We start from the raw sequence: 12,673 nt of genomic DNA on the forward strand, positions 1-12,673 counted from the left end.
AGATGTGAGGGCATGGAAGCATGGCGTGGGGGGCACTGCTGCCAGTGAGGGGCAAGTGGGTGCCCGGGTGAAGGGAGGCGCCTCTCATCTGAACCAGACGATGTCACCCAAAGAAATGACCGAGAGGAGAGAGGCTTCCTGGTCACTTCCCTCAGGCGGGCTCGCGCTTGGAAGAGTGAAGGTGAGGCGTTGCATTCTAGTCTGGCTGAGGAGTGGGGCTGGTAGTTTTCTATTTTTTCATTTTAGAATATGCTCATAAAGGTGGTTCACTATAAAACCAGCCTGTGGACTGGACTGCAAGAAGCACCGGAAGTGAGGTTATGGAAAAATGCTACAGGGTATGAGGGGACTCAGCAGGGCAGGGATAAAAGCAGTGAAAGGAAAGGCATTTTTTCCCTTTCCAATCCTGGATTCAGCATTTCTGCAAGAAGCCTTGATCCTCTTTAGTGATAGATGACATTGAGCAACCAAGGTCTGGGTGCTCTGAGACCTCACTGCTAGGGGTGTGTTGTGTCTGGGCCCTCTTAGTGGACAGCTAGGAAGTGTATCTGTGTGTACGTATACACATCTGCCGATTTGTATATCTACTTAAAAGCCATGTGTTGGTCCTGATACCTCTGGCACCTCAGGGTTCTTCACAGCCTTCCCTGCTGTGTTTTTAGCACCTTTTCCCACATCGAGATTGTAGCCAATGTCCCAGCCTTGCCAGCCACTCCCTCCACTCCTGCCCTGAGATCTTGCTGCCTCTGCCCAGCTCTCGCCTCCTTGCCTCACAGTGTTTCCAACCGGTGACCCTCCACACTGTGAAGGGAAGATGGAAAGGGCTGGACAGTACAGTCTTAGAAGTAATTCATGACTTCTAATTGGCAGTCCAGTTGGCCCTCATTGACAGCACTCCAAGAAGGGGAAGTTTCCTCTTAATATCTGGGATATTGTTAGGAAGGATCTACAGGTTTCTTTGACAGATTTTTTTGAAGGTGTATTTTGGTTGCTTTGGAAAGCTGTCCAGATGGGATGTCCTTGACTATTCTTACATTGTAAACTCTCAAACTAGTCTTGCCTCTGTGAAGGCCCTGTAGCTGTCATCGCCTGCTGAGGACTCACTTACCTGCAGTATCTCTGTCTCAACAGGCTTTGAGAGAGCTGCCTGGGAATCGAGTTTGCACTAAGTTTTATCCCAACATGATCTCTAAGAGTTGCAAGAACTTTGGCTCAAAACTAGCCCTTGGGACAACATGCAGTCCTGGTTTCCAGACTACAGGCAGAAAAGCAGACATGAAGGCACCTGAGAGGCAGGTCTGAAAAAATCAGAGCTGCGAGTCAGCCACAGTAAGACTAGTGGGTCTTAGGATTTGAGGAGCATCGATCTGCAAAGGTGGAGCAGCTCCTGTTGTCTTTGGGGAAGACAGACTTAGGATTCAGTCACCCCACAACAGGTGCACTGACATTAGGTCAATTTTGTTAAGTTCCTCTTATCACAGGGAGATATTAATGAGTAAGGATGATTTCCCCATAGCAGGGTTTTGTTCTGGTTTGTATTTTTAAAGGCCTTCTTGAGCTGAGCAATGTGAACTGTAGCTCTTAAAAAAAGTGTCATTTCTGAATCTAGGTTTTGTTCCATAGCTCACTGAGCTAATGTGCCCAGCTTTGCAGGGTGAATGCCCAGTGACGGAGACCTTGGCCTGGGTCCCAAGGTCTGAGTCTGGGGTTCTTGTGACCCATGGGAAAAGACACCTGGCCATTCCCAAGAAGCAGTATGCTGCTGCTTGCTCTCTAGAAGCTAACAGGAGCTCAGTAGACTACAACCACCAGGAAATAAACCTGAGGATGGAGATGTGTAGCTGTTTGTTTGTATGAAACTTAACTTCAGAAACTTCCGACATTACCATCTCTGGTTTAAGTGCTTAAACATCTGTGTGCCCTTAAAAACAGACAAGAAAAACTTTCTAAATCCATAAATAATGGATTGTTGAGCACTTAAGCACTGCTGGATTGGCAGGGAGGAGTTAACCAATTTTCTGAAATAGGCTTTTAAAGAGATGTGTGTTAAGATGCAAGGCTAACTGAGACTGGAGAGGGTGTGGTTTCTAGTCATCAAAGCAGCAGAGCTGTTTTCTTGGTATTTGGCACTGTGTGCTTGCAGTGGTGTGTTTAATGTATATATACAATGTATATATAGAATATACATATGAAACTGTAATTTTTACAACTCCATATTCTAATCAGACTTCTTGGCATACCAATTTTTATTAGGAAAAATACGTAATTTGGGAAATTGGTACTGCTTTGCTTAATATGTGCTTAATAACTTGTTTGATATTTTAAAAGTAGTTTCCTTTGTACATTCTTTTACAAATATTTTCATCAAAACCTACTTTGTTGGAAGTAGGCCTGTGATGACAAATTATAAAGCAGTCTTTGTGTATTGGTAATTTTAAAAAGGACCTTTGAAAGTAAACTGTGAAAAATTTGTAAGTTATCCCTAAAAGCCCTCTATCCAAACACAAACCCTATCGTTTATTTCCACCCCCTTTCACACGCACTTCTTTCATGATTGTGTCTGCAGTGCACATGCAGTGGTGCCACCCATTGTAAAGCTGAACAGCCTGGAGCTCCGTGGTCCCAGAGAGGATCAGGTATGCCCGTCCCCTGCTGCCCTCCTACAGAGCCAGCTGGATCCAGCCTTCAGCTCACTGTGGCTGTCCTCACTTCTTTAGGCTGCAGTAGAAGCAGTGACAGGGGTGTCTCTCTCTGACCTCTGACATTGCTGAGCCTGGATTCAGTAGTGGGCAGTTGGTGCCACTTTGGAGTGAGATCTAACAGAATCCTGTGTCGCTTCCTCAGACTCTTCTTGCCTGCCTTTTTAATCGTGTATTGGCTCCAGCTGCCAAAAGCCTGCCCCAGGAAATGGCCTGAGATTCCCTTGGGCCTGTGTTTTACTGTGTAAATATCGCCACCTCCCCACAGGTCTGTATGCTGAGCATATGCTCACCTGGTAGATTCAGGACGCATATCTGAAAATGTTCCTCTGGACCCCTAATAGCTTACTTTCCTCTCTGATTGGCTCCTTGGGCTCATGGACAAGAATAATGTAAACCAGGTTGAATCCAGCTAAGAAAACTGCAAATGCTCAGACCTTCCTTAGCCCAGGGACCATGATTTTTGGACATGTCGTATGGCTGTGTTTGGGGAGTTACGGCGTAGAGTGTTTGTTGGCAACCAGTGTGTCCTCTGAATCCCCAAAGCCTGAGTGGCCCCAGACCTGGCCCGACTCTTTCTGAGGTGGTTTGACCACCTTTGTCATTGCTCCCCTTGGCCAGGTAACATTTTCCCAAGGCCCCGAGCGAGGAGCAGCCTGGTGGACGGTGGATTGGGTGTGGATAAGGCTTCCGTGCTGTGAAGAGCGCCTGTAAATAGATCACCTCACGAAGGGCCAAGATGCTGTAATGTAGGTGGGTGAATACCAACATGTAAGTAGCGGCTCAGAGACTGCAGTGCGGTCACTGCAGAAGTCAGTACCTTCTGTTGTTCTTGGAGCCCAGAGACAGACTCTGAAGCCGCTTGCTCCCAGGCAGTTTCTAGAGTCCCACTGCTCAGGGTGGCTGATGGAGAGGCATTGGCCCAATTCCTTGCTGGAGGCGTCTGGAGCCCTCCTCTCCCCCATTCTGTCCTCCTGTCCAGCTGGCAGGGCTCTTCTCCCTGGGCTGCAGACCGTAGTCCACTTCCAGGTCTCTCCCAAGAAAACGTGGAGACAGATGCCATGACAACAGGAGTTCAGGTCCGTCTCAGCTACGGCTGGAGGGAGTGGTTGAGTTCTGGAAGAGGCCCACGAAGGCTGTGGCTCCTCTGGGCCCTAAGCTGCCACAGCCGTCTTCCGCCTGCCACCCTTTGTTAATTTCCTATCTTTACAATATGATCCCTTCTGACTTCTGAGGCCATGGAACCTTGGACTCTTAACAGCTTGTTCACAGCTTGTGCCGCGCCTGCGTGTCTTTCTGATTCGGTTTTTCTTGGCTTCTTCATGAGCATCAGCTCACTGGGAGGGCTGTTGGTTAAAAAGGCTGCTGGGTCCCTTTCCCAGATGTGCTGATGCCGTAGGTCTGGGGTCAAGAACGTGCATTTCTAATAAAGTCCCAGGTGATGTAGATGTACTTTGAGAACAACTGTCCTCAAGCAGTAACACCCATGAAGTTGCTAGTGACTTTTTTTCTAATACAAAACATACAACTGTAAATGATACATGCTCTTTGGATGGTAGCCCCAAATCCTTCGAATCATGTTGAGAAATGCTGCCTTTGGCTAAACAGAGGGCAGGCAGCTTTGGCCTCACTGTTTTAGGCTCTGCACTGTGCTGTCCCAGCCCAGAGGCAGTCTGTCCTGGGGACTGAAGGCAGTGTCCTCAACAGCCTGTTAGGAGGATGGGGGTTTGGAATGCTCAACCTGCAGCCGCTGGCTTAGCTCGTTGCCGCCACCCTGGTTCTCCTTGGGAAGGTTTCTCTGCAGGCACCATCGCAGAGACTTCTTCCAGCCTGAGATCTACAGTCACGACGGAGGCAGCCCTCTGCGTGGGGCTGGCTCCAGCTCAACTTTGGCTCTCAGGAGTGGGACTGTATGGCCTGCCTAGGACACTAAGCCCTGCTCTGTCTGAGAGTGGCAGGACCTGGTGGGTGCTAGGTTCCTCCCCACTGCCCTGCGGACCCACGAGGAGACAGTTTAGGATCTGTCTTCGCAGCTGACGTCTGCTGAGAAATCCAGTTTCCTGAGAGTAGCATTTCCCTCTCTAGACTCAGGAGGATTGACCCTTAACTGCTTGCCAAGGAGATGGACCATCTTTCCGACGTAAGGTAAACAAACTCTCATTTTGCTGTCCACTCCTCCGCCGGTCATCCTCCTTTTGCATCAGGTCTGAGAAACTTCCCCCTGACCTGTCTGCGGTGGCTCTTCCTTCCACGTTGTCAAGTTTTTCTCTCACATCATCCACATTATAAGGGAGAAAGTTGACTTCTCCAACCACATGTGAGCTTTTGAAAAAGTCTTTTTTACCTGTCATGCAGGAACCCCAGAGAAAGGTTGGTGGATGATGGTGGCTCTTCATAGTGTTTACCTCACAGTCACGCCCTTATTAACTGATTACCTGTTTCTAACTTTTGCAAAGCCATGGTATAGTGGCCAAGTCCTGTGCTCCGGACGCCATCCATGCTGCCTGGGTTTGAATCCCAGGTCCACCCAGCTGTGCAAGCTGGTAATTTCCTCCACCTCTCAGGAAAGAAGGATTTGGACCTGTCGCATTCTCAGACCGAAGACTCACATCTGGTTCTCAAGGTTCCATGAAACACTGGAAGAGGGAGGCTCAGCTGGGAGTCCTAGCAATTAACCTAAAGAAGCTGCATGGCCCACGAGAGCCAGTGAGCTGTAAAAAGAACATCTCAGAGAAGAGTGGAAGGGTTCCCATGTAACACTCAGAATGAAGAAAGCTAATGAAAACCAGTCAGGATCCGAATGTATCACAAGATAAAATGGGGCATGGTTTGCTCTGAGCAACTGACAGAATATGAGGGCAAAGCCCAATCCATTTGACCTTGACTCTAAGAACATTCTCTTTTGATGGATGCAAGAGTCAAACCTTGAGAGGAAGAAATATAATCTCTACACACTGCCCAGCTCCAGCTCTGAATACTATTCACACCATTGTAACAGTTCACATACTGTATCTGTTCTCACCTTTTAAAAGATACCTACAGATGAAGCACACAAAAGGACTACTGCACAGGATGAAAAGCCATCTGCTGTGACAGCGTGAAAATGAAGGCAGAGGTGGACGGTGGGAGACGTCCTGTTATCAGTACAGAGGACCCGACACGAGGGCCACAGTTGATGGGACTACAGTTAGGGTTATTATTAAAGATGAAGAGAACTGTAAAAGGTAGGCTGGAAGTAAGCGGTGTGAGCCAAGTTCTGATTTGTCATAGCAGGGAGTTATGAAGTCTTACGGTTGATGTATCAAGAAGATGAAGAATTAAGTGGTAAAGAATGAAGATTATAGGCAGTACTAGTTGAAAGGTGTTGCCTCTGGGAGGGCAGAGACTTGTTGCTCAGATACAAGCCCTATTTACTAATTAATTAGACTTTTACCACACGCAGCTAATAGTCTGACTGAATGCCACATTCATTATGCCCCACAAATAAATGAAATAACTAAGTAAGGCCCAGTGTGGGTAGGGATGTGCTACAGAAATTGGCACAACCTGGCCCAATAATTCCACCTTCAGGAAACAGACGTAGACAAATATTGGCATATATAGGATGTCCACCTCAAGAATTATTTATAAAATAAAAAATCTCTACGTGTCCAACAGTGACTGTATAACTTGGTAGTGGTATATCCAAATGATAAACACCATACATAACCACTGAAAAATATAGTTGCCGGCTTCCCTGGTGGTGCAGTGGTTGGGAGTCCGCCTGCCGATGCATGGGACACGGGCTTATGCCCCGGTCCGGGAGGGTCCCACATGCCGCGGAGCGGCTGGGCCCGTGAGCCATGGCCGCTGAGCCTGTGTGTCCGGAGCCTGTGCTCTGCAACGGGAGAGGCCACAACAGTGAGAGGCCCACGTACAGCAAGAAAAAAAAAAAAAAAAAATATATATATATATATATGTATGTGTGTGTACATATATATATATATATTTGCCAAGTAAGTGTTTTAAATGTTAAAAGGTTTTTAAAAAAGCATATAAAACTGTATTTACAGGGACTTCCCTGGTGGTCCAGTGGTAAAGAATCCACCTTCCAATGCTGGGGACTCGGGTTCGATCCCTGGTGGGGGAACTAAGGTCCGACATGCCCCGGGGCAACTAAGCCCGCATGCCACAACTACTGAGCTTGTGCGCCTCAACTAGAGAGCCAGCCTACCACAAACTGCAGAGCCCGCGCACCACAACTAGAGAAGAGAAAACCTGCACGCCACAACAAAGATCCTGCATGCCACAACTAAGACCCGACGCAGCCAAAAAAAATAAACTTTGTTTAGGCAGGAAAGAGGAAAATTAAAATGCTTAAAGAAGGTAGGAGTATGGATGATTTTTTATTTTCAAATCTTTTCCTGTATTTTCCACAAGGAAAATACACATAAAAGAGGAGATAATGATCAAACAGCACGGAGAATCAGTGGATCCGACACAAGACTCTCATGAGGAACATTGCAATGACGTCTGCCCCGTGTCTAAAAATGTCCTGAGAGTGAGGGCCTTGCCTAGGCCAGGACTCCTCCGGAGTCTTCCCACCAAGTTGTTTTATTCTTAAAACTGTCGTGAAGTTAAGTAGTAGTACCCTCATTTTTCATAAGAGTAAATAAAAGCATAGCGGTCAAGGCATTTGTTCAAGGCCTCAGTCAGTGGCAGAGGTGGAATTCAAACCCAGGTTGGCCTGGTCCCAGAGTATGAGCCCAGCTCCTCCTGCACACGAAGAATTGGCGCCACCGTTGAGGAACAGTCACTAAGACTTAGCCAAACACAGCGCAGCAGCTTCAGCCTGCCATCTCTTAAAATCTGTACAACCTCACTTTAGAACATTTTAAAAAACCATTAACAAAATATTCATGAATTATGCCAGAGTAGAAGTGCCAGCCTTCCTGTTCAGGAACTATTTAAAAAGGTGCGCTTGTTTACAGAGAGAAACCACCTTCCGTTCATCTGTTCTAACTGAGGAAGGAAAAAATTCAGAACTTAAACTCAGAAGACTGATCAAGATGCTGAAACAAGGGTCCTCCAGAACAGTAACTATCCCTGCATTTACTTAACTGTTAACCAACAGCTTTAGCAAGCACAGAGCCAAACACGAGAGCTTGTCTGAGCGCCAAACGTAAACCATCACCAATTCTGTTTGCCATTTCAGACTTTTCGCCTGTATTATGTTCATAGTTGAAAAATGGATCTCAGTGCTATCTCAACATCTGCCTGCCAGTGACCACTTTTAAGCCATGTAGTAATTATATGATTTAATACTTCCATTACTGGGTCAAAACAAAAATGGTGCAGTACACTAGATTAAGCTGGAAATCTCTCAAGCAACACAACAAAACCAACATGTGAAGAAAATAAAGCATTCAAGTCAGGTGCCTGAGATTTGAAAAAAACAAATCCACATAATCTGCACAGAATGAGATTCCAGTCTAACTGCACTAAGTATACATAGAAACTGTGCCTCTCCAAGTGTCAACAGTCTGATTCTTTTTACCCCCTAAAGATAAAGGCCATGGAACCCCTGGGCCCAGTCCAGGGAGGAGCCAGACTGGCAGCCTTTGCCAAGATGGACTGACACCTGTAGGTTCCTCCTAGACCGCAGGTTCTAAGATGTCACCGTTGGAAAAGTTCCTTGTAACCTCTGATCTTCAGAGAAGAAAGACACTGCAAAAAAGAGCAAACACCTGCACTGTCTAAAGCAGTCCCAACAGCCTTGTGAAGCCAGGCAGAGCATTTCTTTTCCAATTCACAGAGGAAACCATCTACCTAAATAAAGTTCATGCTGCCGTCCAGGAACTGGTCTAGCTAGAAAGTTCTAACAGATGAGCCCCAAGTCTGCAGTAATTGTTCCCTTTCCCTTGTAAAAAAGACTAAGTAACCTGAGTTTGAGTTATTAAGAAATTAGGATTTTATGAAGTCCAGGAGAGGAACAATTAAACTCTTCATTATAAAAATATCAGCACCAAAAGCCTGGGCTTAAGATGTTCTTAGATACAGATTTTAGGGCTCTTTTTTTTTTTTTTTTTATTGCTGATTACAGATTTAAAACTATGAAATGTGCATTTCTTGGCAAGTTACATAAGTGATTTCTTTGCTTACTGACATTTCCAATAAAAGCTTAAGGAAACGGACGAAAACACAAAGGACAAGAGAAATACGAACAGCCTCAAAACAAAAGGATTTAGTAACAGAAAAAAACCCTCCACAGTTAAGTGTCTGTCAAATTTTAGAATTATCAAAACTGTGCAAATGCTCAACTCAATGTCATACACTAAGCTAGTAAAACTTGTCTTTGTAGCTGCAAACTGAAAAAGTCACCCACTTATATTTGTGATCACACAAACCACCTAATTTTCTCAAGGTTCAGCTTAAAGCAACATTTAATAGACAAGTTCAAAAGGAACACTTGCTTTGTTTTAACACAGCTGTGCTCAGACGTCTCCACGATGTCCTCAGAAACCATCCTGGACTAAGCCAATTCAAAAAATACAGTTCAAAGCAGCGTCACACTAGCCGCCTGAAGGTATCCTTGGAGATACTGGAGCGCTTCTGCGTTGAGGCTGGTGCTCACCATTGAGGGAACCTACACAAGATGGGAAGCACACGTACAGCTGCTAGAGATCCCAGCGTACAAACACAACGCCCCCACACTTGCCGCCCTTCTACGGGGGAGCTGCCACAGCTCTGAGAAGGGCAGTCCATCACCAATAATGGTTTAAGGGATCCCCAAGTAACTCAACTGCTTTCATGCCTTCAAAAATGGGAAGATGAATGACAGAGTTCTTTGACCAGAAAGACACTTACCCTTCCTGGACAGGCAGTAGACAATTTGTGAAGTGACTGTGCCAGGTGAATTCTGGGGTTGTTCACCATCTGACCTACAGGATCATGCTCTTTTTTCCCAGCGAATGCCAACTGAGAGAAGGCAGTCTGGTATCCCGGTGTGTCTTCTATGTCAATAAAATGTTCTTCATCAGGAATAGTATTATCTTCAGGTAACTCAAACAGGCCAATCAGAGACTGTAATAAAGGAGTCCTGGATTGGAAGATGACAGAAAGACTGAAGTAACTGCTCTGAAGACTTAAACAATAAGGAGCAGCTTCCTCAGAGACGTAAGACTGTAGACTCGTAGTCTCCAGAGTAATAAGGGACCTTTGAAATTACGAATGAAATGGTGCTTATGCCTAACCAGAAACCATTCAGTTCTTTTGGCCATAGCACCCCAATGTCTCTTTCCCAGAGCCGCCAAAGCTGGCTTGTGTGAGTGACCCAGGCCTGGCTGATTAGAAGGCCATATGGCATCAAGCCAGACCAAGGCAATCCAATGCTTCTAAGTCAGAAGAAATAAGCTTCAAGTTGTCAGGTCACTTGACGGAAGGCTACTTGAGTGAAACCATAGTAAGGGAGAGGCAAAAGGTCAAGAAAAGCTAGGTCTGCACATCGAGCTAGACATCAAGCACAAGCACATAAACCTTCTCTTGGCCTATTCAGTTTCTCCTCTTAAGGACTTAGGCCGGTTTAGTCGAGTGACTATCATAAAAGTCTTAGAGATCATCTAAACCACGGACTTTCACCAGGCTTTTCAAAGGGGTCCATGAATTCCCCTACAAAGAAAAGTTAATCAGGGGACTTCCCTGGAGGTCCAGTGGTTAAGACTGCACTTCCACTGCCAGGGGCATGGGTTTGATCCCTGGTCGGGGAAACTAGGATCTCACATGCTGTGCAGCGCGGCCAAAAAAAAAAAAAGTTAATCAGGAAACAAGATCTTTCTAGGTAGGCTCAGAAGAACCCACAAGTCATGTCTTGGATCTCATGGTTGCTAGGGGGGAGGCTGAGGTCAGAACCAAGTTCTCTTGGCTCCCAAGAGAATAAGCTTGGTTAATTTTGTAGTCACAGGGGAAAGAAACTGTAATTTCCAAAACACCTTAGCATGGAGTACTTACCATAGCTTGGTATACTCTGTATCCATCATTGGGGGACATTCTGTTAGTAATTTGGTTATGCCAACCGCACAAATCTTTTTCTCTACATTTCCAGATACTTTCTGAATTTCAGGAATAATGATTTTTTCCAAAACCATTCCAAACATTCTATGAATCAATGCAAAATAAATTCATTCAGTATTTCATTATACCACTATAGTCTAATTTAACAGTGAGATGCTTACATTATTTATGCTCAGCGACTCCTTATGAATATAACAAAATACAAAATAAGGCTGTTAATTTTGGTCAACTGAATGGGAGAGACCTAAAAATGACAGAACAAAAACATCAAACCTCTACTCTGTGACCAACTGTCATCATCTTTTGTGAATACTACCTTAAGCCTCTGCTCAAGGAAAATCTTTACAGCCATTCTTTTGGTCTTGTATGTTTTTACAAATTACTCATGAAATCTTTGAAAAATTAGAAATCAGAAAACAGATAAGAAAAAAAGAATTACCATCACCCCACCATCCAGCATTAACTAGTTTTAACATTTTTGGATTATAAGCTTCCCAACTTTCTATGCTTACATACCTTTAAGTATGTAAATGTTAATGGCTGTATTTTAAAAAAATGATTTGGCCTATGAATATTGTCGCAAACATCCTAGCAGTAAAGTTTTTAATAATTCTAAATGCTGTAAGATTCTCAATGTAAAATTCTCAATTTATACTCTCATTATTTTATGAAGAATTTATTTTATTAAATTCTTTCAAGTGGAAATAGTAGATAAAGAGCATGGACATTCTGATGCTCTAGGTAACAAGTACATATTTTTTGCTCTACAGAAAGACCATACCAACTTAGGCACCACCAGCACTGAATGAAACTGCTGATTTCTTCACAATTTCCTATAGCTCGAAAAGCATATTTTCTGGTACATTTCAGGTTAATTCATTTTTTTTTACATTTCAATCAATCTGGAATTATTTTTGGTACAATACAGATGCAGAAACTTTTTCTCCAAGGAGTTGTCCTCCTTTCCATCCTTCCTTTCCCTACTACATGGGAAATGCTGCCTAACTACATTCTTATACATATATACTAAGTCAAAAGCAAAATTTCACTGATCCAAACTCTTCTCATTTGAAAAATCACAGTTGGCCCTAACAGAGAGGCAGGCTCCGGGAGACAATGCCAGCTGTCTAAACACAACATAGAACACTGGCTGTAGAGAATGCCGGGGGATGGGGCAGGGGGCGGGGGGCGGGGGGGTGGGGGGTGGAGACCTTCGGGAATTAGGAAAACGTTTGCAGTATTTCCTTTACAACCCAACCCCCCCAAGAATATTTTGGAAACCACAAAGATAACTATCACTGTGCATCAAGAACTATAAAGTCATCTATAAAATAGAGACTAAGAGGTCAAATGTTTTGCTTTTAAAAACAGGACAATAAATAATGAAAACAGACTTACTTTGGTTGTATACCATCAAATATTTCTTGTAGTGCTAGCGCCCCGTATTTTATGCAATACAAATTAATAAACACTAAGAAACCTGTTGAAAGGAGGTGCAGAGTATCAATACAGAGGACTCACTGCATTAAATAAGTGATTTAGTGAAAGTCTGCCAAATGAAATATTCACAAATCATTAAAACCCAATGACTAACTTTGGCATCAATACTGGCCTTTTAATACAATTTAACATACAGAATCGCTGCCTTTACAGTACAGTCATAAAAAGGCTTTACATACAGTCTCTGATTTATATTTCTTTATGATATTTCTATTAAAAATGAAAAATGTTTTGATATTTAAACTTACAAACTAACCTCTGGAACACAATATATTGAAACTGATTTAGTGCTTGAAGAATACGAGCATCTTAAAATATTTTATATATAAAATTTATAACTGTCAAAAGGTTTATATGTACATATAAAGTCTAAGGGTTTTTAGCCTCTTTCCTTCATTATTTCTATAGTAACACCAAAATGATTT

General features: G+C 44.0%; 1 protein-coding gene across 2 annotated transcripts in view; it reads right to left on the reverse strand.

Moving 5' to 3' along the window:
* Positions 1 to 9,103: 9,103 nt before the first annotated feature.
* The window catches only part of CSE1L (chromosome segregation 1 like), a 41,620-nt gene continuing 38,050 nt past the window's right edge, over positions 9,104 to 12,673 (reverse strand). For both annotated transcript variants that reach the window (XM_004282883.3, XM_033411146.2), the window contains exons 22-25: positions 12,147 to 12,228; positions 10,686 to 10,832; positions 9,546 to 9,777; positions 9,104 to 9,324 (exon numbers count right to left, since the gene is read on the reverse strand). In XM_004282883.3, coding sequence (XP_004282931.1) covers positions 9,235 to 9,324; positions 9,546 to 9,777; positions 10,686 to 10,832; positions 12,147 to 12,228 — 551 coding nt within the window. In that variant the 3' untranslated portion in view covers positions 9,104 to 9,234. The remainder of the gene's footprint in view (positions 9,325 to 9,545; positions 9,778 to 10,685; positions 10,833 to 12,146; positions 12,229 to 12,673) is intronic.

This window comes from Orcinus orca, chromosome 16 (genome assembly GCF_937001465.1).
Source record: "Orcinus orca chromosome 16, mOrcOrc1.1, whole genome shotgun sequence".
Lineage (NCBI taxonomy): Eukaryota > Metazoa > Chordata > Mammalia > Artiodactyla > Delphinidae > Orcinus > Orcinus orca.